Here is a 27219-nt window from a genome sequence, read left to right as displayed (position 1 = left end):
GATAAGGTAGAAGAATAATTTTAAGTTTTCTACACCAGGTCTTTGTGTAGATGTGTGCATGCATTTCCTAGCAACCTTTTTTAATCAAAGTGCAAAATAGAAAGTGGTAAATGGGGGGGGGGGGGGGGGGGGGGGGGGTGGAGGGAAGACAGTGCAGAAATAACGGTTTACTTTAAAGATATTAAATAAATCATGTGCATTATGTGTCTGACAAAGTTTATACTTGCATTACCATAAGGCAGTTTTATGCTGGTACTGCTAAATGTTTGTTATATGCCTTCATCTCAATAAAAATATAACTTGCCAAAAAAAAATTAAAAATGATACTTACAAATCATTAAAATCTCAGTATCTTGTGAAATATTAAGAGTATTTGAGTGTGAGCTGTGAATTAGTACACATAGTACTGCATTACCATGTGTATATAGAACAAAAGTGATGAAGATAAGTGTTTGACGGCAAGAACATATTTTAAAGATCAACATTAAAGAGAAACGGTCTTTTTCTAAATAAAATAATAAGGGCATAGATGTAGGTAGTACGAATGTAAATAGTTTAGTGATAAATATATATATATATATATATTTTTTTAATACATCACTAAACATTTATTTCAACGTTTAAATAGAATTGTTTAACATGTCTACACTTACAAACGATAACAGGAACGGAGAGGGCTTCTCCTGTAATTTAATTTACTTTATCCATTGGGTGTGAGTAACAAATTGTACCAATGTGCCATGTTATATATATTTTCTCTTTTTCCAACGGTCAAGTCACTCATTTACCCAAATCCACGAGCAGAGTTTTTAAATCTAATAGACTTGAAAGACCAAAGGGAACACGTGTGCTCACTGACGCAGCATCAATAATCCATCATATTATAAGGACAGTTAACTTGCAATAAATGTTCAGCTTTTTGGGGTTTAACAGCTTTATATGCCTTGTAAATCCACAGGGCAAAAAATAATAGCTAGTCACAATTATAAAATGGTTTTGGAAAGATTCTTATTTGAATCTCAAACTAAATGATGCAAAAATGAGTAAATTATTAGGTTTCACTAGTTTCAAAATCACTTGCTTCTTCTTAATATAGATTTAAAACAGAACTTTTCAGATGTAAAAAATTATGATTTATACAAAATAATCCCTTCAAATCAAATGCTATTCTGACATACCAGCATTTGAAAAAGTCTTGCACCAAAGAAGTATTTGGACCCCAAACAAAATAAAAATATGCAAGCTAACAAAACACCATTTGAAATCACTTTAAAAAGAACAGCTTTTAATTAAGCAATTTACATTAGCATTAAACACAAAATGAGAATAAAACAAACATCTGCATAAAAAACAAGAACCTTTTGTACCCAAAGTGGTAAAAACAAAGTTTGCTGGTATCTGATTCTCAGAGCTTGTGATCCATAGGAGCATATTCCAAGAGTCAATAATAATTCCTCATGTAAAATAGAAATCATGAAATCAACTGGAGAGAAAGAGAGAGAAAACCAATTAGGAATATAACACTTCAATGAATGTAATGGGAAGGTGGGGTGAAAACGATATAGAGTATGCTGCATCAATAACTAGCGTCAAAATCATTTTAAACAAAAAGGGATTCATTGTGATTGATGAAATAAATACATTTAAAGCACTTTAACCCCTTAATGACTGATCCAAATGTACACATTTTGATCAAAATAAAATGTAAATAAAACTTGGAATTTGACTATATGTCTGTCCAACCGTAATTCACCTCTTTCATATCAAGTGCACCCACATATATAACATTATATAACATTTTATTCAGGAGAAATAGGGCTTTTATTTAACATCAAATATTTGGCTATGAAACCTTATTTTATGAATATATTTTTTTTTAAAATTGAGAAATTAAGAAGTATTATTTTTTTTAGTACTACATGACATTTTAACTGTGAATGTCATAATACTGGTTGCTTTTAATGCAATAAAATACACATATTTGTATTCAACGATGTCTCATGTGTAAAACAGTACCCCCTACGTACAGGCTTTATGGTGTTTTGGGAAGTTACAGGGTCAAATATAGCGTGTTACATTTTTCCTTTTTTTTCCCCACATTGAAACACATTTGTTACGTTGCCTTTGAGACCATATGATAGCCCATGATGGCATACCATTTGCAATAGTACACAACCCAAGGTATTGCAAATGGGGTATGTCCAGTCTATTTTAGTAGCCACTTAGTCACAAACAAACACTGGCCAAATTTCGCATTCAAGGACCTCGCAATCACATGGCCCAGGAGGGCCGGATCAGACACAGGGGGACTGCCTGGGGTGCCAAACAAGTCCCCATTAAGGGGTTGTGATACTCTAAGCACCAAAACAACTTTAGCTTAAAGGGACACTCCAGACCCCTAAATTGCTGAAATGCTTTATGTGTGAACAGTGTATCCTCTTTATTCTATTTTGCAAAAAGTGCAGATTTCAATAAAATGTGATACTTTTATAAATTCACCTTCTTACACCCCATGCTTTTCAATCAGAGAACAAGTAATGTTACTTACAGGTTTGGTTAGCTTAGTTGCACTGAACTCAAGAGGCAGCAATTACCCAGAGCACCTGCCTTGCAAAGACTCATTGAGATGCATTGGGAAGACTGTGATTGGACGGCCACAGAAAGTCTGGGCGGGGTTAGAAGGGAGGGGTTGCAAATGCAGCAAACACGAGATCTGCAGGTTTTGCAAGCTGTTTATATATATATATATATATATATATATATATATATATATATATATATATATATACACACACACACACATACACACACACAATGTAAATAGTATAATTTAATACATTTCTGTTTTCATTTGGGTATATCTACTAAACAGTGATTTTCAATTTTATATTTGGGCACTGGAGTGTTCCTTTAATTAAGCAGTTTTGGTGTATAGATTATGCTCCTATAGTCATACTCTTTCTTTTAGGAGTTAAATCACTTTGTTTATGCAGCCCTAGCCCCAGCTCCCCTGACTGCAAGTCACAGTGTATGGGCAGGGGGGAGGTGGAAATAATGTCATTTTTATAGCAGAGAGTGTTTACTTTAGATGTTCTTATTTACTGCACAGACAAAAGTATGCAAATAATACTGCAGGAGATTTAAAAAAAAAAAAAAAAAAAAAAAAAAACAATCTTAGTTAGATAATGAGCAATAAGAGAAACAAAAAAAAAAAAATAATCTCCTTTTCAGAAAATGTGTAAGGAGGTTGTTGAGTAACAGTAAAGGAAGGTGTGGCCAGAACTGCATAAACAATAATTTCAAGGAACACTAGTGTTAGGAATACAAAGCTGTATTTGTAACACAATAGAAAACATGTGCTTGCGTGGCCTCCATCCCCCCCACACTTACCTGGTTCCAGCGCTGATGTCCCTCAGCACTGGGTTGAGCTCCACCTAATGAGAGAATCTTACGTGCATGGCGCCAATAGGCCTTCAATGCTTTTCTGTCAGAGTTTTCAACACGCTGGACATCATCATGCAAAGCATGAGTCACTGAGTAGAATTGCAGAAAGTGCCTCTAGTGGATGTCTGGTAGACAGCCACTCGAGGCAGTCTTCATACTGCAATGTAAACGTTGCAGTTTCTCAAAAACAACAATGTTTTACATTACAATTTTAAGGGAACAGGGACACTACTCCCAGACCACTTCAATTAGATGAAGTGGTCTGGGTGCCTATGTGTTTGTCTAGATTTCGGCAATACGTCAGACAATTACGATTTCCCTCTATGTTTGGCAGACTACGGGCATCTACTTCAAGAGGTTCATTACAGTTTAAAAGTTTACTAAAGAAATAGTGGATACTACTACAATGCAACACATGCTTAGTCATCCATAGACTGCTTGCACACGGATAACTTTTAAACATCTGCTTATTCTATTTGCTTTTGCAAACAAAACAAAAAAAATTACCTGTTTAGTATTGAATGTGAATTGTGTGAATTAATAGACAGACACGACAGACACAGTGAAGGAGAAAAAGCAAAACATATCACAAGACAAACACTAACTTACCTCCATTACTGTGGCTTTGATGAATTTTTTTCTGGGAGATAAATCATAATTGGGATAACTTTCATTCACCTAAACAATAAAGAGTAAACAATTAAACATACCATTACTACCCAAGCAAAAACCACAGCATTTAACCAGAAATCATAGAGACACAACCCAATAACCTATTCTTGAATGGAAGATAACTCCTAAACCCTGACAGAAATGACCTAGCAACATTTTATTTGTTTTGATTTGTGGAGCTAGAGAATAAGAGAGAATGTTGCTACAAATGCAAACAAAAATAAAATAAAAAGTAATTGGAAATAACCCCTATTAACAAATCTAGAAAAATGAATGACAGGAGCAACCTGTATTAAAGCTTAACTTTAAATGGGGGGAGGGCGGGCTTGACCACTGTGCTGAACAGATGCAAAGCTCTTCACTTTGTACCCGATAAGCTTGTAAATGAGTTGCCTGACTGATATTTTGCTACTGGAGGTTGCCTGAGAGCCCCTTTAAAAGGAAGAGACTCATTTTGGAGCGATCATGCAGTCTGTGGCTGGAGGCCCTGGAGCTAGCAATATCACAGCCTGGTCCTGACCGAGGGTGGCAGCCAAACAATTTGGTGGAGCTGTGCTGGCTGATGAGCCCTGTTCTGCCCCCAGACCGGTGGGGGTTATCCTGTTCTTGGCTCACTCAACACTTGACAACCTTGAATGGCCATGAGAGGTTGAGCCCAACTGCCAACGTCAAGGCAGACCCCCCCTAGGTGGGTCCTAACTCTAACCATTCACCTTGCTTCCTTGAGCCTCTGGCAAAAATCTCTACTGAGACAGAAAGGGGTATTTTTATATACACCCCTATACATTATTAACCTTTAAAGGGACTCTCCAGGCAGAGTCTTTTACTCACCTGGTTCCAGCGCCAGGAGCCTCGTGAAGCCGCGCCCCCTATTTCGTCAAAATGACGAAATAGGCGGGCGCGAGCAGGGAGCAATCAGACGCTTCCATTTGGAAGCGTCATTGCTCCCTCGTGCGCATGCGCACATACTTCAGAGGGTGGCATTCATGCCGCCCTCTGAAGTCCTGAGCGCACTACCGCGCATGTGCGCGGCCACGAGCTGAGCTGACAGCTCAGCTCGCGGTCTTTGCCCGCCCCCTCTGATAGGCTGGAGAGAGAAGGCGCGCACACAGTGCCTTCTCTCTCCTGCACACGTCAGACGTATTTTAATACGTCTGACGTGTACAGGGCCTTTTTAGGGCCCTACATGATAGGAAGTCCCTCTGGTGGCCGTCTGAGTGATGGCCACTGAAGGTATTCCTATCAATGTAAACACTGTATTTTCTCTGAAAATACAGTGTTTACATTAGATTGCCTGCAGGGAGCTATAGATCTCACCTGAACAAATACATTAAGCTGTAGTTGTTCAGGTGACTATAGTGTCCCTTTAATAGGGAACACATGGGATGGGCGGCTGCATTGTAACAAGGCTGAGTGATACAAAAAATGGATACAAATGCAGAAAGAAAAGTCCTGCGCTCACTCCCATCACTGGGCGGCTGCAAATGACTACAGTACACATCAGCCCCAATATATAGTAAAAACCAAAGAAAAACAATTTACCTGCGCTCTCTCCTTAATCCCTATGTATTTTTAAACAAATGGAAGTTTTTTAGTTACCTCCAATGGCATGAGAGGAGGAGGGGTGTATATAAAAAATACCCCTTTCGGTCTTAGTAGAGATTTTTGCCAGAGGCTTAAGGAAGCAAGGTGAATGGTTAGAGTTAGGACCCACCTAGGGGGGGTCTGCCTTGACGTTGGCAGGTGGGCTCATCCTCTCATGGCCATTGGAGGTAACTAAAAAAACTCCATTTGTTTAAAAATACATAGGGATTAAGGAGAGAGCACAGGTAACTTGTTTTTCTTTGGTTTTTACTGTATATTGGGGCTGATGTGTACTGTAGTCATTTGCAGCCGCCCAGTGATAGGAGTGAGCGCAGGACTTATCTTTCTGCACTTGACAACCTTGAGTCACTCACCTGGGCTGATTCCTGTTCCCTACTGCAGCAAAACCTGTGTGCAACAGGCATCTCTAAAATGGATGACACAAAAGCCGCTCCGGGGGGCACTACATTTCCGCCCAAACAGGATTGATAAAATCTTACGTTTTTGGTCAGAACTAGAAAATTGCATGGCAAGTACTTCACGACAATCTCAGGATAGACTGAAGGTGTGAGCACCAGTGAGTGGGTGGGTCTCATCCGGGCATAGCTATCCCAGCGACTCCTGTTTGATCTACCGCTAAGCACCAGGGCCGAAAGCCACAATGGACTTTATCCGCCGCAACTTGCGCAAGACCAACAAGGCCCTCTGTTTCTCCCAATGTGAAATGGTCTGGGACTTTTGGAGCCTCCAAGATCACAACTTGTAGGTGCTGGCTTTCATCAGGGCCTCGGACTGGAGAGATGCTTTCACTCACTTCAATGCCATCCTGCCTTACATAACCGAAGCCAAAACACACGACTGTTTAAAAAGGGCTCCACCAACCATCATAGGAGAAAATAACCAAACAAATTAAACCAATAAACTGGCAGCTAAACAAGCCAATGTATATTCAATAGAATATTTTTAGTTTCCAATAAAATTTAAGTTTTAGTACAGATTGCTCCAGTTTTCTGTCCTTAAAGGGTTACTCCAAACGCCATGACCACGTCAGTGATTTGATGTGGTCATGGTACTTGCAGTCTCTATGTGCAGCAATTCACTATGTAACACTACACATACCGAGCCCTTTGCTGCGGGGGTGTAAGGCCACCTCCAGCAGCAATATTAGAGTGCCGTTAACCTACAAGAGTTCTGGGAATATTGGACATCTAACAAATGACCAATGCTGGTACAACCGCATATCCCTGCTGCCCAAGTCCTCCCCAACATTGCCCCAGGGAGGGATATCACCAGAAGATCAGGCTGTCTGGAAAACTTGGCTTTGGCTGGGCCAGACCAAGAAGGTAAGTATTACTGTGACCAAAAGCAGTGTTTATTAGTCCTTTAAAGGATGCAAAGTACAAAAATGACCTCACTTTTCATTCTATTTCCACAACACAGGAGAGAGAAAACACCTCTAATGGGTAGACAAAGGTGTACATATACTGAACAACATTTACTTGTTTCACTCTTCTCTAACCTTTACAATCTTATTGCATCTGCACTGCAGATGAACTAGCTGCTGACGTTTACAAAAATAATATAAATAGCATTCTATAAAGTTTTGTGTAAGCCAATTATTGTGCATGCCAATTATTTTTTTGTGGCATAATTAGAAATGGCAACAATTGGGGTTTTGCTTTCTTTTGGATCAACAGCATAAAATAACAGGTTTCAAGTATGAACTTGACATACTTGTCTTGTTTCAACCTTTTAAACTATATAACTCTGAATTGTGTGGGCAATTTGGTGAACACCATATCAATGAATACTGTCCAAACTTGGTATCAGTTCGCATAATATGGAAGTTTGAACTCCTGCTTTATCATAGAAACTCAGACAAGAATGACTCAGGGTGCTTCATACAGCAAGTTAAGTGCTAAACCATTTGTAAACTGTTTTGTACACAACTGAAAGACACGCTGGAGCCAACAGTGACCCTTTAACCCCTTAAGGACACATGCCATGTCTGACATGTCATGATTCCCTTTTATTCCAGAAGTTTGGTCCTTAAGGGGTTAAGTAGATCACGTAATCCACTGATTTGCTAGAGACTGCATCAGAGCATTATGCAGGTTAGAAGTACACCTAGACAACAGGACCAGTTCCCCATCTTTCACAGTTAAACACATGGCTTGAGTTTTCTGTACCTTTTTGCAGATCTGCTTCATAGTGACATCTTCAAGATTAGCATCAGCCAATAACTTTTTTACAGTTTCTCTCAATTCATCATCAGTAGGTGGCTTCTTCAACTTTTTGATCAAAGGTTCATCATCAGAGCTGTCATCAGATTCACTCTCGGATTCTACAACCTTTTCTGAGACCGAAAATAAAATAAAAATCTGTTTATTTTATCACAAGTAGCAAACAAATTTACAAGTTACATTTCAATGTAGGAAAATGTATTTATTGACTAAAACAGCAATACACCAAACAAAAGGCTAATAATGAGGGCCTGTTAGGCTGAACTGTTTGCTAGGAAATCGCCATGGTTATTTTTTTTGTTAATATATGCATTATGAAGAAGCATTTGATAACTGGAATTCAAACCTCAAATGAATAACACATTCCAGAAACAAAAATAAATTTGCACCTCATAAGGGTGACCTCTGAAACCACCAAGAAGTGAACGAGCCTCTTGTATAATAACTAGGGTGACTACTTTATAACTTTGTTCAGGCTCACTTTAAACAAAAAGCATGTTTTCAGTAACATGTTGAAGGCAACATTAAAAGGATGTCATTTAAAAAAAAAAAAAAAAAAAAAAAAAAATCTACAGGGGGGAATTAACACAACCTGAAATACAGGTAGTAAAATATACCCCCGTCCTATAGCATTAATGGGGCCCTATAGTCAGAACCATTATAGCCCACACTTAAAGTAGTGGTTCTGGTGTCTATAGCCTGTCCCTGCAGGCCTTTTACTGTAAACATTGTATTTTCAGAGGGTTATATTGTTGCCTACTAACACTTCTAGTAATAGTCACTCAGACACCCACTAGAGGTGCTTCCTAGTCCAGTGCTGCACAATGTGCAGCATTTGCATTCAGAGTATCCACGCTCTGCATGGAGACGCTGAGCGTTCCCCCGAAGAGAAGCATTGATTCAATCCATCTCCTTGATGAGATGCTAATTGGTGCAGCACAGTGTTTATAGCCTCACAATTAGCACTAGTCACCAATGGATTGGCCAAGATCATCATGTTTGATGATCTCGGCCATGGAGGCGGGATCAGGCAGAGCCAGCTGTGGCGAAACCAGTGCAGCGTGGGAGAAAAGATGAGTTTAAACATTAGAGTGATCCAAGGGGGGCCAGGAACCCAAGTAATTCGTTCTACACTATAGTGTCAGGAATACATGTTTGTGTTCCTGACACTATAGTGTTCCCTTAAACAAATACTGCCATAAGCAAGGCAAAGTACAGGAAATAAAGAAAACTTTACAAGCTATTGATATCTTGGCTATACTGTTCTCTTTCGCTCCCTTGATTAAACTCAAATATTTAAAGTGCTGCTGTTTTACCCTTTTTGGAGCTGCCTGTACTCTTTTTGTTGGTAGTACTGCTGTCTGCTTTTTTGACGTGTGAAGACTTAGTTGCTTTCTTACTCTTAGGTGTTGATTTCGGCTTGGGTTTTTCTTTTTTAGAAGTTTTCTTCGGAGGCTGTACAGAAAAAAAAAAACAAGCAAAAAGAATGAGCAAGAGACACAAAGATATATGGAATATTTTAAAAAGCAGAAAGGAATTTCTGGGAATACTTGTATCACATAAAACATGTTTTATGAGCTTCAACTGGATATGTACATTGTGTTGACATGCAGTGTACCAAACTGGAATCCCACCCAATGTGAACTGTACCATAATGTTGCCAGTTTATGGCAGTTATACCTACATAGAATCATACCTATACTATCAGTTATTTTGGCAATAAAATTTAGACACTTCGAACTGCATACATTTTGTACATTATCGTCAGCATGCATACCTCTTCTTCCTCATCACTTTCCTTTTCTTCCTCTGAAGACTCCTCTTTGTCTTTTTTCTCATCTTCACTGCTTGACTCATCACTTAGGATCACATTTGACTTGCTATTTTTGGACTTCCGAGCAGATCCTGAACTACTTCGCTCCTTTTTGCCACTTTTTTGAGGCTTAGCTTTGGATTTTGGCAACGACTGCAGGTAAGACAAGGGAGTATATATAAAAAATGTTTTAATATGTTTATGTAAGTTTAGTCTAACAATATCAATGAACAAGGCTTAAAAAAAAAAAAAAAAAAAAAAAGCAAACACACACACAAACCAAACTCAACTGAGAAGTGCCCATTGGTGCACAGTGTAGTAAGTCTGACTACAGCAAGACCCCTCTACAACACTGACATTTCCTGTCCAGCAAAAGATTATGGTATAAATATTTTATTTAAAAAAAAAAAAAAATACAAAAAAATTTCTAGTCACATTATATATAAATAAATGAATAATAATTGTTCATCTAAATCACAGAGGATGCCATGAACTGCTTTGTAAACCATGGCTGCTGTATGTTTAAACACAATTGCGGATACTACAAAGGAGAGCAGGCTCAGGATGCTCCCGGCACTATTTTGCAAAGATGCAAAATGCTTATGGTGCTTAAATGGAAAGGAATGCAATGAAAGAAAAAAATTAGGTATATTTTTATGCCAGACTCTTCCAAACCAGCTTGTTATGGAAATATATGGTTTTAAAGAACAAATTCTTCTGAGTGAAAATCGGGAACAGAAGTTCACAGTATAATCCTGCAATAGACTATATCGTGCATTTTGAAATATTCGTTCCAAACACTTGCCACACAATCTCACCTTTCCCGTAGATTTTGGCTCCATAAGAAAATTCATTATTTTCGATATCAGTTCACTGTTCACCCCAGACTTTTCCAAATCAAGAACACCACAGATATTTTTCAGGTCACTCTTTTTAAACCTAGGTGTAAAATTAAACATACAACATTAACATACACAAAATACAATGTAATTTATAAATGTTCAGATAAAACAACACCAATCTACCCAATTTAAAAAATGTATTTCATACCACTGGGCTGAGAAAGAAAAGCACAAAACAAGGTCTAGCAGCCGGGAGACATACTCGGTCGCACATACAACGAAATTAACCTCAATCAACACGTATTAGGAGTATTGATACATGTGGATACCCAAGGTTAACACTGCATTTATAACACTCTGTATGGATACTGGCAAACTTAACCGATATCTCTTCTGTATTAGACACGATATTCATGACGTGGCTTCTACACTCGTGACTTGCTTATACTGATATTTCTATATCTTTACGATTGTACTGTTACCCTTATACATTTTTACTCAGTCTAGATCTGTGGCAAGTTGTACTGTATATCTATCTGCCTGTGCTCCTAAACAAATAATTAAAAAATTCAAAAATGTCAGCGCTATATATGGTAGCCTATACAATGAGGCAACCTATAACAATGTGCAGAAAAAAATCATCAACCAAAACTCTGTGATTTTAGTAGTAAATAGATAGAGACACTTAAATCCCACAGTGGTCTAGATTTATGCACTAGAAATATATAAAAACTTGTTTAAGAGTCCATATAGTCTTATAAGGGAGTCTTGAAGGGGTTAATCCTGTGTTGAGATGGGAGATACACTGTAGCTTTTACCTTTAAAAGATACAAAAGAAAACTTTCATAGTGTAAAACCGTTTTATTAGATCACAAGATACCCTTCCCCCCAAATAGGAACCCTTACTTGAGCAAGTTGTGATAATTGTTTCCAATATATCACGAAATACACATTTGTAAAATCAGAGGCTGTGTAGCCGTTTACCGTCCGCTGCTACTCAGTGATTTCAAAATTCCCGCCCGATCTCAGCGCTGATACGGTGGGTTCTCTCCTGCAGCATAGGAGCGTCAGTGTGTGGACGATTGTAAGCCGGCTATGAACATCAGACCTCTGCACCCGATATCACATCAACGCGTTTCGCCCTCTACATCGGGCTTTGTCAAGATAGTGTATCGGATAAGAACAGCATCTTTAAATACATTTTCTCTTGATCATCTAGTCAAAAACTGCTGATCAATTAATAGTCTAAAACATAGAAAATGTTGATTGAAAATATTAAAGTACGTGTATATTTTCAATCAACATGAAGTACGTGTATGTTATTCACATTTCTAAATTGTTAAATAATGACAGGATACTGCTCATCCTCCACCTTGAATATGTTTTAGACTATTAATTGATCAGCAGTTTTTGACTAGATGATCAAGAGAAAATGTATTTAAAGATGCTGTTCTTATCCGATACACTATCTTGACAAAGCCCGATGTAGAGGGCGAAACGCGTTGATGTGATATCGGGTGCAGAGGTCTGATGTTCATAGCCGGCTTACAATCGTCCACACACTGACGCTCCTATGCTGCAGGAGAGAACCCACCGTATCAGCGCTGAGATCGGGCGGGAATTTTGAAATCACTGAGTAGCAGCGGACGGTAAACGGCTACACAGCCTCTGATTTTACAAATGTGTATTTCGTGATATATTGGAAACAATTATCACAACTTGCTCAAGTAAGGGTTCCTATTTGGGGGGAAGGGTATCTTGTGATCTAATAAAACGGTTTTACACTATGAAAGTTTTCTTTTGTATCTTTTAAAGGTAAAAGCTACAGTGTATCTCCCATCTCAACACAGGATTAACCCCTTCAAGACTCCCTTATAAGACTATATGGACTCTTAAACAAGTTTTTATATATTTCTAGTGCATAAATCTAGACCACTGTGGGATTTAAGTGTCTCTATCTATTTACTACTAAAATCACAGAGTTTTGGTTGATGATTTTTTTCTGCACATTGTTATAGGTTGCCTCATTGTATAGGCTACCATATATAGCGCTGACATTTTTGAATTTTATATACTAGGGCATGATCATTAAGGAGTTTTGCTTTATGTCTAGCTGCTAACGTCTATACCACAATTTTTTATTATTTATTACTTGTACTTTGTTTGTATTTACCTTTTAAAAGGTGCGCTCTCCTGTATTTTACAAATAATTAAAAAAACTAAACAAAAAAACACACAGATGTAATAGAGAGACCCACTTTTTTAGCATGTCTTCTTTTTTCTTATACAGTTCACTGTCTTTGTCAAATGGAAATCCATTGAACTGGCCAATATTCTTCTTTACCAAGTTCACCTAAGCGGAGAAAATTAAGTATTTTAAGGAGTAATAATGAAAAAGCTTTAGTAAAATAAAGGCAAAAATGCACACACTATTTCACATATGTAACCCTCCCATGAAAATATTTAGACTTCCATATAACAGTACAAGATCATATATATATTTGAAACACAGACTGAAAGGAATGACATATCTAAAGCAACCATTCTATAACAGATACGATTGAATCTGTAAAGTGCAGTTATCTTGTGTAATATTTACCAGGAGAAAAGCCTGGAATCATTGCTTAAAAGCCCTACTAGCCAGGCCCTAAAATGTACTTAAAGGGACACTGTAGTCACCAGAACAACTACAGTTTATTGTATTTGTTCTGGTGGGTATAGAGTCAGTCCCTGCAGGCTAAACACTGTTTTGTTCAGAGAAAAAAAGGCAGTGTTTACATCCACTGGCCACTCCTCAGATAGTTACTAGAAACGTTTCCTGGGGCAGTGCTGCACACTGTGACATTCATCAGCTCCACCCTCTGCATGGAGATGCTGAACTTTTCCCCAAAGTGATGCACTGATTCAATGAATCTCTTTGAGGAGATGCAGAGTGGCCAGGCTGGAGTTTTGTTCTGCCCCCCAACTTGCCTCCATGGCTGAGATCATGAGAATTGACAATCTCAGCCAATCTAATGCTTTCCTATGTGAAAGTATTGTGATTGGCCAAGATCATCAAGTCTGATGTCAGCCAATGAGGCGGATTGGGGACGGAGCCAGTACCAGCAGATCCACTCTGCGCTGGAAATAAGGGGAGTTTTCTAGTTATTTAAAGGGGTTCATTATGTTTTTTTTTTTTTTTTTTAACACTATAGGGGCAGATTTGTGTTCCTTTAACACACTGCAAGCCTGGAGAGTCCATGGCACATATACCAGGGCTAAATTTTTACTTGCCAATGGTTAGAGGCGAGACATTTTTTTGAGCCCTGATGATATGATATGATAGAGATATATATAGATATATATATATTTCCCATCAAACTAAAAACTTCATATAATTATTATGCATTAACTACACAATGGAAATGCATCGCAGTGAGAGCTTGTATTGCCATTTGTCCTGTTGCTGCACTGCATGTCTGGATTGCAAGAAAATGTCATAGCGCCTCTCTCAAAACCTACTTCAGTAAAGGTTTTCGTGTATCCCCCCTCAAATGCATTTTAACACTGTATCCCAGTTTCAATTACAACCCCTACTGCACCACGTGAAGCTTCTGAGTTTCTCTTATATGTACTGAGTGCAAAAGGATGCAAATGTGTGCTTCGACAAAATCAGATACATTTATAGGATACAGTTCTTAAAACAAAACTCTATATTAAATGTTTTCGGAATACTGTGCTTACCGTGCCCAGTCTGTTAAAAAGCAGCCGGTGTAAAGGTCGCAGCTCATCACACTTCTTTTTTCTCAGGAAGTACTGGATTCGCTCAATATCATAGAGCTTCTGTCCCTTTCCTAATTAATAGTAAAGAATGACATTGAAATATGCCAAACTCTAATTAGAGCCTTCTATGTGTACTCAAATACTGCTCATGCTTTATGAATTTGGTTGATGGTAAATTATATAAAGACTGCAGGAAATTTCTAGTGTACAAGAAATTTTTGAAAAACCACATATTATATTACACGACATCTGGGTTGTGTCTAATGTTGTCAGTAACCAACAAGCTAATACATGGCAAGATTAGTGACAGCTTTTCTAGAGCCCATTGGCTTTTTCCCAAAATTAAGCAACAGGGAATAACCCCAGAAAATGTTACCATAAATGTTTACAATAGAAGATAATGGGTGCTGTTACAGCTTGTCACAAACTGGTTTCCAAACTGGTCGATAAGGATTTAGTCCTCATGGGATAGTTGGGTAATATTAGCAACTACTCATCACAAACAAGTATATGTTTATCGGTATTTAGATGCCCTATGTCATCACTCGAAATGGATACACAACATCTCATCATGGCAATGTATTAGGATCCGCCACTATTGCACATTCCTCAAGGATTTTGATAAAGAGGCTCCTTCTAAGCGTTTTTTTTTTTTTTTTTAAACAAATTTTTAAACAAAGATTTTCTACCAGAAAGGGGGAGATAGGCGACAGATTCCCAGTGAATGGACCATCTCACATTTACCACTGTAGGTACAATTTTAAGATTTTGAACCCTTTGGAGAGCATCAAACAATGTGGTCCTCAAGAGTGTGTGGGAAGCCTAAATGGACCAATTTGTGTTATGGAATTAAATTAATGTTTTTCGATTAGATTATTAATATTGTCTTCATGCATTGGTCGGTCTTTAACCCCTTAAGGACCAAACTTCTGGAATAAAACGGAATCAGGACGTGTCACACACGTCATGTGTCCTTAAGGGGTTAAACAGGATTTCGGTCTGTATGACTACTTGCCTAATTTTCCCCAAGTCACTTTTACGGAGGACTCCTGGAGGTTTTCTTGGTAACTTTAGATATGGACACTGCAGATGTCTCATTTTCATTTGAGGTTTAAATAAACCGAGTCTGCTTTTGCTTCTCCCTCTAGGGGACCGCAACATACTGTAGCTCACAAATTCACGTGCAGTACTTCTTTTGTAGTTTATTTTTTTACATGTGCCTGTGGGACAAACCTCCAGAAGTCTTAAAGTTAAATTTTACGGAGAAAAAAAAAATAATCGTAGGTTTCCAATTGCAGCCCATTTTTATACTTTCCATAATAAAAATCTTTTCCATACTTGGGTGATGTTTATTGAATGGGTTCCCCATGACTTGAATACTACTATGAGGAGGAGGAAATGAATCATTCTAGAATCTAGATGGATTTTAAAAGTCAGACACCCGTACCCACAAGGTTTAAAACAGGACACTGACCCCTCAGGATTTTCCTGATATTTGCGCTGATATAGATAGATATATATATATATATTTTTTTAATATACCATGAAATTTCAGGGTATGTGTACATACTATTGTAAGTCTGTACAAATGCGAAGAATAATTCTTATGTTCAATTACATGTTTTGTATTTTGTTTTTATTCATGACTATACAGTTTTTAAAGCGCCAGCTCGATCTATACGTTGCCATTAGTAAATATGTATTGGTTTTAATTTGTTTTTAAAATATTTTTTATGTTCATGATCCCCTTTCGGATTTCTATTTACAATAAGTCTAGTCCTGTAATCCACTCTGTATGTTATATATTCCATCTACTTGATTATTGCCTTACTAACCTTTTATGATGCCCATTTAATAGTTTTTATTATATATAACACATACACTGTTCTTGCACTTACTCAGCATCCCATCTTGATATAGATGAAACACGTAGATGTTAAAAGAATTGGGACCGGCAGAGAAGTGGACGGTGGACTTTACTGGCATTAGATGCATTAATTCTCTTTGACAAGCCAAGACAGCACTGCGCATATTTTCAAGGTATACCTGGGTATGAAGGCCAGAAACTGTAGGTACTATAACAACTTCAATTAGATGTTGTTATAGTGAGTACAGCGTTCCTTTAAGAACCACTGTTCTTAAGCATAGCATTTTGTTGCACACTAAACAAGAAACTCCCTGTGACGTCAACCATTTCTGATTGACAAACAATAGAATGAAAAAATACAAAGGGTGTGAATACAGTCAGTTATGTTTATTGAATCTTTCTGTGCTTGTGAGAAAATTATAATCTCTGCTTACAGTATATATGTGAATCATGTAACACAACTGTAATAGTTTTAATAATTATGCATCTTAACTATAATTTCCATTTTCAGGCCTGCTTTAAGGAGTGAAAGGTGACATTGAAATCAGGTCCCATTCAAAACGGATTGGTAGTTACTGACATTCATAAAATCACTCTGAAAATATAATGGAAGGAAAGGCACATTGGTTTAGTGTGTTTCTTACCTTCAGTTAAGACGGGTTCCTTTTTTACTATGGTCATTTCCAAGCTCAGTCTTTCCACCTTTTTCTTCTCCCTCTTACCCTCTACAATAAGAGACTTTTCTACAAAATGAGAAACAATGATTCTCTTTTTAAGTTTTAGTATACATCATTTTAAAAGAGAAGCTACTCAAAAGTCCATAGAAGTTCAACATCTACCCAACAACAATCATCATGGTTCTTACCCAAACACTACCGCAAAATACAATATGCAGTTGATTATATAACCCAATTATAGAATGTATTTCCCCATTATGAACAATGCCCCAGAATAATATATGTGTGGGCTTCATACATTTCTGCCTAAGCAGGCAACAACGCATACATTTCACCACAAAAGCTACCTCACGTGAAATTTATAACAAGGCAAATTATCAATGTATACTATAGTGACAGGAAAACAAACATGTCTTTCTTTCACTGTAGCTGTGAAAACATAGTTTAGGTGCCCGGCCCCCTGCCAGAAAGTAAAAGGTGAGTCCACTCACCTTATTTCCAGTGCTGCACAGCGGGCCCTGCTCCGCCTCTGTGGCTAAGATCAAACTTGCGGATCTCAGCCAATCCGATGCTTTCCCATAAGAAAGCATTGGGAGGCTATTGCGCATGCATAGCAAAATACCACACTGGGACAATCAGCATCTTCTTACCGAATCTGAGTGACATCCACTAGAGGGGTTACTAGGCAGCAATGTAAACACTGCCTTTTCTCTGAAGCAGTAGTTGTTTTGGTGACTATAGTACCCCTTTACATTTTAGAAATCTATTTTCCAATCTACACTCTGTGCTTTGCCGTTACTTGTATTTACAGTATTCACCTGGTTGTTTTCTTTCTAACATATCCATGTTTAATTTGGAAATGTCATACTCAGCATAGTTCCTATTTGTCTTGAAATGCATCTGTTTTCTTATGGTTCATGTACACTGTGCAGATTTACTTAATAAAATGTTTGAACTAATAACTAAATAACAGTGTCTGAAAAAACAAAAGACTGTCTCAGTGCTGGATTAAAAGTTCAAGGGTCCAAAATGTAAATTAATAAAAGGACACGCAAAGTTTAAAAATAAACTTACGGTTAACGTATGCAAGATATTCAAGTTGGCCACATGAAAACTGCACTTCTACAACATTAGATCTGGCTTTCTAGACGCTCATCTATAGCATTGATAGATTGATCTCCTCACAGCAGATGTTTATAGGCTAATTTCTCAACGCACAGCCAGCACATGGGGTGGCTTAACAGTAGTTTACCTCCAGGGTGCCATGGTTAGCTACCATTGATCTATATAGTTGCCCCCCGTGTTGCAGCTTTAATGAATACCTTTTTTCTCATCTTCATCTTCTTCCTCCTCGTCGTCATCATCCTCTTCTTCTTCCTCCTCCTCTTCATTTCCCTCTGCCTCACTTCCATTTGCAGCATCTCCAGTTGTCTTTTCCTCTGCAGGCTTCTCAGTGGTTTCAGACTCCTCTTTAGGCAGAGTTTCAGATGCTTCTTCAAAATCCATGTTTCTTATCTGTACAAAACACACGGAGAGTTGGAGCTGCTTGTAAGTATAGGGTTTCAAATAATTGGCTTACATAACTGTGTTGGTGACACTTGTGGGATTTGAGATGACATGCCAAAAGCAGTTTGTACATACAGACATATGCCTTGGCTATGGCAGGTTCACTAAGGAAATATCAACGTAAAGGCAAGAATAAACATTTTAAATTAATGTACATACTGGTGACATTATTGTAGCCTACTTTACATGATTATGAGTCTCAGCCACACTAATGATCATTCAGCCATTTACAGTATTTCTGAAATTCAGAAACATATATTTTGGCATTTACTAAAAAGTGTACTGGAGGCCCTAGTGGCACTGAGCTTTGTGGAAGGGTGGAAGTAGGGGGGATGCTGTAGTGCAATAGGCAGGGACCATCATGGTGCATGTAACTGGCTGTTAAGGTTTTGGTTAAAATGCCTTTACACTGGTATCCTGGCGACGCCAAAAAGCCGCCACATAGGAACTGCTGAGTCTTTACACAAACTTCTCCATTATACTGGCTCACACTCAGTTGAGTATGGCATATGGGAGTAAATTTAATTCTGCTGCACCTCGGTAGATTTTTTTCAGTCTTCTACACTGATTCACTTTATTTTTTCAGTCCTCCTCACTGGCAAATCTCACAACTTTAATTAGCTCATGGTTTCTAACATATGAAGCAACTGAAGATGAGCAATTCAGCACAGCATTCATTTTACTATTATACTTTCATATATTTCTTACTTCCTATTTGTAACATATTATGTAACGTTACCAAGTGACATGTAGGTTTTATTGGACTACCGCAGAAAATCTTCAGCTAGCATGCACTGGACACAATCTGGCTCAAAAGATGTAAACATACTGGTTAGTTACACCTGCGGTTTATGAACAGCATCTGTTGAACCATTAATAGACTTTATTAATTCCCTGATAATAGTTCAAGGACTATGAGTTAATGCTAAGACTTCAATTAATTGTGATTCTTAAAATATTATCACTATATCCAAGTGAAAGTTGCCATTTTCAAAAGTCTGCTTCAGGGATGTATAGAAACTCTTTCGGTTTGCTTTCTCCCCACAGCTGCTTTCACCAAAGAGGTCATGGTGCCTAGTCTGTATGTGCAGTGTTTCACTGAAATGTTGCACATACAGAGATTAACCCCTCTGCTGCTGGAGTTGTCTAGCGGTTAGGATTCCTGGTTTCACTAACATATGGGAACGGCCTGTAGCTTTTATATATTGGGAAACCCAGGTGTGAATCCCAGTAAGTGTCCTTGAACAAGACACCTAACTATATATATCTGCCTACCTCTCTCAAATCCTCAGATTGCAAGCTCATTGAGTAAGGCCTTTACCTCCAAATATCCCTTTTTAGAATTGTGAAGCACGGTGGAATATGTTGGTGCTATAAAAAAAGCAAATATTACGTGTAACTTCACTTCAGCACATTTTAATCAAAAAGCTCTTGTAGCTAAATGGGCCAGTCACTTCAGCACTAACAAAATATTCTGTTCTCAAGGGTGCAAAGTGCACCAATTGGTTTTTATTTTCCCATGCCAACAATTACAAAACCCACCAATGAACATATGTCAGACATGTTTTGCATTATGCATAATAATAACAAAAAAAAAAGACCCAGTGCCTTAAAATAGTAAACAATGATGATTAGCATGTAATTTCTGAAGGAGTGTTCCCGAGTGAAATGACAGTTCCCAAGACAGCAAGTAAGCCTTTTTTTTTTTTTTTTGCACCTGCTCCCAATGAATGGATAGCCCACAGGTAAATACTGCCCAAACACCATGACACTGGTTGTGTAATTGTCCAAAATCATTTTTGCATTTACCACGTCTCCTTAATTTGATTTTTAAATTGTATTAAAAAAAAAATACGATTCCCAGCTAAAAGGCAGCTAACTTAAAGAGACGAAATTTAAGTTTTGCTTTGTCAGAGAATATATACAACGCCAGCCTTGCCAAATGAGTAAAATATTAAACAGAGTTACACAGTATTTCCCTGCAATGTTCTTGATGTTGCTATATAACACAGGCAGCTATCTGAACAATGACCCAGGGTGCATTGTGTGTGTGTGTCCATGCTGATCACTAGCAGTCATTGTGTGTGTGTGTGTGTGTGTGTGTCCATGCTGATCACTAGCAGTCATTGTGTGTGTGTGTGTGTCCATGCTGATCACTAGCAGTCATTGTGTGTGTGTGTGTGTCCATGCTGATTACTAGCAGTCATTGTGTGTGTGTGTGTCCATGCTGATTACTAGCAGTCATTGTGTGTGTGTGTGTCCATGCTGATCACTAGCAGTCATTGTGTGTGTGTGTGTCCATGCTGATCACTAGCAGTCATTGTGTGTGTGTGTGTGTGTGTGTCCATGCTGATCACTAGCAGTCATTGTGTGTGTGTGTGTGTCCATGCTGATCACTAGCAGTCATTGTGTGTGTGTGTGTCCATGCTGATCACTAGCAGTCATTGTGTGTGTGTGTGTCCATGCTGATCACTAGCAGTCATTGTGTGTGTGTGTGTCCATGCTGATCACTAGCAGTCATTGTGTGTGTGTGTGTGTCCATGCTGATCACTAGCAGTCATTGTGTGTGTGTGTGTCCATGCTGATCACTAGCAGTCATTGTGTGTGTGTGTCCATGCTGATCACTAGCAGTCATTGTGTGTGTGTGTGTCCATGCTGATCACTAGCAGTCATTGTGTGTGTGTGTGTCCATGCTGATCACTAGCAGTCATTGTGTGTGTGTGTGTCCATGCTGATCACTAGCAGTCATTGTGTGTGTGTGTCCATGCTGATCACTAGCAGTCATTGTGTGTGTGTGTCCATGCTGATCACTAGCAGTCATTGTGTGTGTGTCCATGCTGATCACTAGCAGTCATTGTGTGTGTGTGTCCATGCTGATCACTAGCAGTCATTGTGTGTGTGTGTCCATGCTGATCACTAGCAGTCATTGTGTGTGTGTGTCCATGCTGATCACTAGCAGTCATTGTGTGTGTGTGTGTCCATGCTGATCACTAGCAGTCATTGTGTGTGTGTGTGTCCATGCTGATCACTAGCAGTCATTGTGTGTGTGTGTGTCCATGCTGATCACTAGCAGTCAGTGTGTGTGTGTGTGTCCATGCTGATCACTAGCAGTCAGTGTGTGTGTGTGTCCATGCTGATCACTAGCAGTCAGTGTGTGTGTGTGTCCATGCTGATCACTAGCAGTCAGTGTGTGTGTGTCCATGCTGATCACTAGCAGTCAGTGTGTGTGTGTGTCCATGCTGATCACTAGCAGTCAGTGTGTGTGTGTCCATGCTGATCACTAGCAGTCAGTGTGTGTGTGTCCATGCTGATCACTAGCAGTCAGTGTGTGTGTGTGTGTCCATGCTGATCACTAGCAGTCAGTGTGTGTGTGTGTCCATGCTGATCACTAGCAGTCAGTGTGTGTGTGTGTCCATGCTGATCACTAGCAGTCAGTGTGTGTGTGTGTCCATGCTGATCACTAGCAGTCAGTGTGTGTGTGTGTCCATGCTGATCACTAGCAGTCAGTGTGTGTGTGTCCATGCTGATCACTAGCAGTCAGTGTGTGTGTCCATGCTGATCACTAGCAGTCATTGTGTGTGTGTCCATGCTGATCACTAGCAGTCATTGTGTGTGTGTCCATGTTGATCACTATTAGTGTGTTTGCTGATAACTAGCAATCATTGTGTGTCCATGTTAATCACTATCAGTCAATGAATACAAACACCGGGGTAGTGGCGGGATATTTGCGTCTCCCATCAGCATTACACCATGCAGTTAGGGGTCATTCGGCGCACCCCCCTAGTCTCCGGTTATTGGGATAGTCCACATGAATCATACACATACTGGACGAGCCCAGTAACAGCAGAGGGGGTCCGGTGTGCACGGGCTGGGACGCGGACTCACTCACCCTGTGCTCGGCCCGGGGCGGGCAGGGAGTGCGCACTGGCGGCGGGAGGATGGACAGGCAGGCCTGGCGCTGGGCGGGAGGGGATGCCGGGGGCGGGAGAGGTGGGCCTTGATGAGTCCCGGATAGCCTGAAGGAAGTTGCGGAAGATGGGTCCGGGAGGGCGAGTTCCCCCCACTTCGATATTTTTATTTAAAATGGCGGTTCTGTGCGAAAGCGGGAAAACAACGGCCAACCACAGGGATAGAGGAGGAGCCGTGACCGGGGAAGGAGGGACAGTGACGGCACAGGAAGACACGGAGGGTGGGGACATTGGCAGCCCCGGAGCTGGGCAGGGGCACAGGATGCCCAGGAAGGGAGGAGCAATGCCTGGCACCATAACTACCATCACACACAGCCATCACTCTCAGCCTGAATGACATACAGACTGCCATCACACACAGCCATCACTCTCAGCCTGACTGTTATACAGACTACCATCACACCCAGCCATCACTCTCAGCCTGACTGACAGTACACCCGTCACACAGACTGACTGACACCCAGACTGCCATCACTCTCAGACTGCTATCATATCCAAACTGACTGACTGACAGTACGTCCAGACAGACTGACTGACAGTACAGACAGACAGCCATCACTCTACTATCACACTAAGACTGGCATTACATCCAGACTAACACCCTGACTGCCCTCACACCCACATCTAAGGTATAATAAATGTGTACTTATTAATATTAGAGACAGATGAATGAATTTTGGATGCAGAGATGCTGCTCCATTTTTATCAAGACTGAGGTTGACTTGTCCTAGAGGATATGTTATTTTATTTTACTATATTGCAAGTATATACACTGCTCAAAAAAATAAAGGGGACACTTGAACAACACAGTAACTCCAAGTCAATCACACTTCTGTGAAATCAAACTGTCCACTTAGGAAGCAACACTGAGTGACAATCAATGTCACATGCTGTTGTGCAAATCTGATAGACAACAGGTGGAAATTATAGGCAATTAGCAAGACACCCCCAATAAAGGAGTGGTTCTGCAGGTGGTGACCACAGACCACTTCTCAGTTCCTATGCTTCCTGGCTGATGTTTTGGTCACTTTTGAAAGCTGGCAGTGCTTTCACTCTAGTGGTAGCATGAGACGGAGTCTACAACCCACACAAGTGGCTCAGGTAGTACAGCTCTTCCTGGAAGAGGTTCTATTTCAACTGTCAAAAGTAAAGACAAATAAGTCAATGGGACCTGATGGAATACACCCAAAGCTGTTAAAAGAGCTTAGTGGTGTACTAGCAAAACCATTAACAGATTTATTTAACCAATCATTAACAGGAGTAGTCCCAGAAGATTGGAAGTTAGCGAATGTTGTGCCCATTCACAAGAAAGGTAATAGGGAGGAGTCGGGCAACTATAGGCCAGTAAGCCTTACTTCAGTAGTGGGGAAAGTGATGGAAACCATGTTAAAGGATAGGATTGTTGAACATCTAAAAACACATGGATTTCAAGATCAGAGACAACATGGGTTTACTTCAGGGAGATCATGCCAAACTAATCTTATTGATTTTTTTGATTGGGTAACTAAAATTATAGATCAGGGTGGTGCAGTAGACATTGCTTACCTATATTTAAGTAAGGCTTTTGACACTGTTGCACATAGAAGGCTTATCAATAAACTGCAATCTTTGAGTTTGGGTTTCAATATTGTTGAATGGGTAAGGCAGTGGCTGAGTGACAGGCAACAGAGGGTTGTAGTCAATGGAGTATATTCAAAGCTTGGGCTTGTCACCAGTGGGGTACCTCAGGGATCTGTACTTGGACCCATTCTCTTTAATATTTTTATTAGTGATATTGCAGAAGGTCTTGATGGTAAGTTGTGTCTTTTTGCGGATGATACTAAGATATGTAACAGGGTTGATGTTGCAGGAGGGATAAGCCAAATGGCTAATGATTTAGGTAAACTAGAAAAATGGTCAGAGTTGTGGCAACTGACATTTAATGTGGATAATGGCAAGATAATGCATCTTGGACGTAAAAACCCAAGGGCAGAGTACAGAATATTTGATAGAGTCCTAACCTCAACATCTAAGGAAAGGGATTTAGGGGTGATTATTTCTGATGACTTAAAGGTAGGCAGACAATGTAATAGAGCAGCAGGAAATGCTAGCAGAATGCTTGGTTGTATAGGGAGAAGTATTAGCAGTAGTAAGAGGGAAGTGCTCATGCCATTGTACAGAACACTGGTGAGACCTCACTTGGAGTACTGTACACAGTACTGGAGACCATATCTTCTGAAGGATATTGATAACTTAGAGAGAGTTCAAAGAAGGGCTTCTAAACTGGTTCATGGATTGCAGGATAAAACTTACCAGGAAAGGTTAAAGGATCTTAACATGTATAGCTTGGAAGAAAGACGAGACAGGGGGGATATGATAGAAACATTTAAATACATAAAGGGAATCAACACAGTAAAGGAGGAGACTATATTTAAAAGAAGAAAAACTACCACAACAAGAGGACATAGTCTTAAATTAGAGGGACAAAGGTTTAAAAATAATATTAGGAAGTATTACTTTACTTAGAGGGTAGTGAATGCATGGAATAGCCTTCCAGCTGAAGTGGTAGAGGTTAACACAGTAAAGCAGTTTAAGCATGCGTGGGATAGGCATAAGGCTATCCTAACTATAAGATAAGGCCAGGGACTAATGAAAGTATTTAGAAAACTGGGCAGACTAGATGGGCCGAATGGTTCTTATCTGCCGTCACATTCTATGTTTCTATGATGGCACATCAATGCGAGCTGTGGCAAGAAGGTTTGCTGTGTCTGTCAGCGTAGTGTCCAGAGCATCGAGACGCTACCAGGAGACAGGCCAGTACATCAGGAGACGTGGAGGAGGCCGTAGGAGGGCAACAACCCAGCAGCAAGACCGCTACCTCCGCTTTTGTGCACGGAGGAGCACTGCCAGAGCCCTGCAAAATGACCTCCAGCAGGACACAAATGTGCATGTGTTTGCTCAAATGGTCAGAAACAGACTACATGAGGGCCCGACGTCCGCAGGTGGGGGTTGTGCTTACACCCCAACACCGTGCAGGACGTTTGGCGTTTGCCAGAGAACACCAAGATTGGCAAACTCGCCACTGGCGCCCTGTGCTTTTCCCTCCTGTTCCTCCTGTTCCTCCTTGCACAAAGGCAGAGATAGCGGTCCTGCTGCTGGGTTGTTGGCCTCCTTCACGTCTCCTGATGTACTGGCCTGTCTCCTGGTAGCGTCTCCATGCTCTGGACACTACGCTGACAGACACAGCAAACCTTCTTGCCACAGCTCGCATTGATGTGCCATCCTGGATGAGCTGCACTACCTGAGCCACTTGTGTGGGTTGTAGACTCCGTCTCATGCTACCACTAGAGTGAAATAAATCTGTTAATGGTTTTGCTAGTACACCACTAAGCTCTTTTAACAGCTTTGGGTGTATTCCATCAGGTCCCATTGACTTATTTGTCTTTACTTTTGACAGTTGAAATAGAACCTCTTCCAGGAAGAGCTGTACTACCTGAGCCACTTGTGTGGGTTGTAGACTCCGTCTCATGCTACCACTAGAGTGAAAGCACTGCCAGCTTTCAAAAGTGACCAAAACATCAGCCAGGAAGCATAGGAACTGAGAAGTGGTCTGTGGTCACCACCTGCAGAACCACTCCTTTACTGGGGGTGTCTTGCTAATTGCCTATAATTTCCACTTGTTGTCTATCCCATTTGCACAACAGCATGTGAAATTGATTGTCACTCAGTGTTGCTTCCTAAGTGGACAGTTTGGTTTCACAGAAGTGTAATTGACTTGGAGTTACATTGTGTTGTTTAAGTGTTCCCTTTATTTTTTTGAGCAGTGTATATACTAAAATCCAGCCAATATACAAGCCAGTGGTTATACCTTCTTGTGACAAACTCCCCTTTTCCTGTGAGTTTGCCACAAGTTTTTGGAGGAGCCTGTTTGCCAGCCTCCTACGCTGTGACTATTGCCCCTGCAATAAACCTGGCTAAACTACTTTAAACAAGCTCTGTTCGTGCAACTGGGACTATATGGTTCGTTTACTGAACAGCCGCACGAACTGGAGACCACCCTGGAGCTTGTTAAGCTTAAGTGATACATTGTTGCAATTTGCACCTCTGTGGTCTAAGTGTTCGTCTGGGTGGCAGCAATTCCTATGGCTGACCACGAGGTGGCGGCCAACTTGTTCGCAAGGACCAAAACCACAAATAGACTTCAGGGGGAATTAGCAGTGAATGCCCTGAAACAATTTTCGGCATGAAAACTTTGCGGTTACCAGTCGGTCTTCCAGGGGCACTTAGTCCCATAGAACTATTTTCGGCTATGGGACCATGCCTGCGGTCGGTAAAAAATATGACTTCCATAAAATTTCTGAACCCCTGAACTGATTTGGGGGATTTTTGGATATGTTGGTCACCCAGATCAGGGCTATCAGGGAATGTGGGGTTTTATGTATTTTTAGGGTACTTTTGGGATGTTTTAAAAAAGTATATATTTTTTCTGTGCTTGGAGATAATTGGATTATAATTAGTACAGTTACTGATCCAATTATCTCTAAAGCAGGGATGAGGGATTGTATATTTCTTATGGGAGTGTCGGGCATTTAATCACTGTTCTTATTGGTCTATGTCTTTCTGTTGGAGTCCCCAACAAGGTCCATGTGTCCCCTTGCATTGGGATTGTCATAAAAGGCAAAGTGTGGCTCCCATTAAATTGAGATTCGTTTACCCCTTCATGAAGTCTTGGCTCATGTTTGGGGAATTGGAGAACTACATTCACTCTGGGGATTGCTATATCACAATACTTCCCTGAGTAT

The 27219-nt window shown here is 39.9% G+C and overlaps 1 protein-coding gene across 2 annotated transcripts; it reads right to left on the bottom strand.

The window, feature by feature from the left end:
* Positions 1–933: 933 nt before the first annotated feature.
* DEK (DEK proto-oncogene) lies at positions 934–22640 on the bottom strand. 2 transcript variants are annotated; one of them, XM_063450506.1, is made up of 11 exons: positions 22360–22640; positions 18227–18419; positions 16872–16970; positions 14322–14431; positions 12857–12951; positions 10575–10695; positions 9721–9909; positions 9344–9398; positions 7890–8056; positions 4054–4122; positions 934–1483 (listed from the first exon to the last, which is right to left on the bottom strand). In XM_063450506.1, exons 2-11 carry the CDS (start codon positions 18408–18410, stop codon positions 1472–1474), a joined length of 1101 nt encoding a protein of 366 aa, XP_063306576.1. In that variant the 5' UTR covers positions 18411–18419; positions 22360–22640; the 3' UTR covers positions 934–1471. The 2 variants fall into 2 exon arrangements, with proteins under 2 accessions (XP_063306576.1, XP_063306575.1); XM_063450505.1 differs by having other exon boundaries at positions 9260–9398; positions 22360–22638.
* Between the last annotated feature and the right edge of the window lie 4579 nt (positions 22641–27219).

This window comes from Pelobates fuscus, chromosome 4 (assembly GCF_036172605.1).
Source record: "Pelobates fuscus isolate aPelFus1 chromosome 4, aPelFus1.pri, whole genome shotgun sequence".
Lineage (NCBI taxonomy): Eukaryota > Metazoa > Chordata > Amphibia > Anura > Pelobatidae > Pelobates > Pelobates fuscus.
Note: the sequence above shows the minus strand (reverse complement) of the source record. Positions and strands in the feature narration are given on the sequence as shown.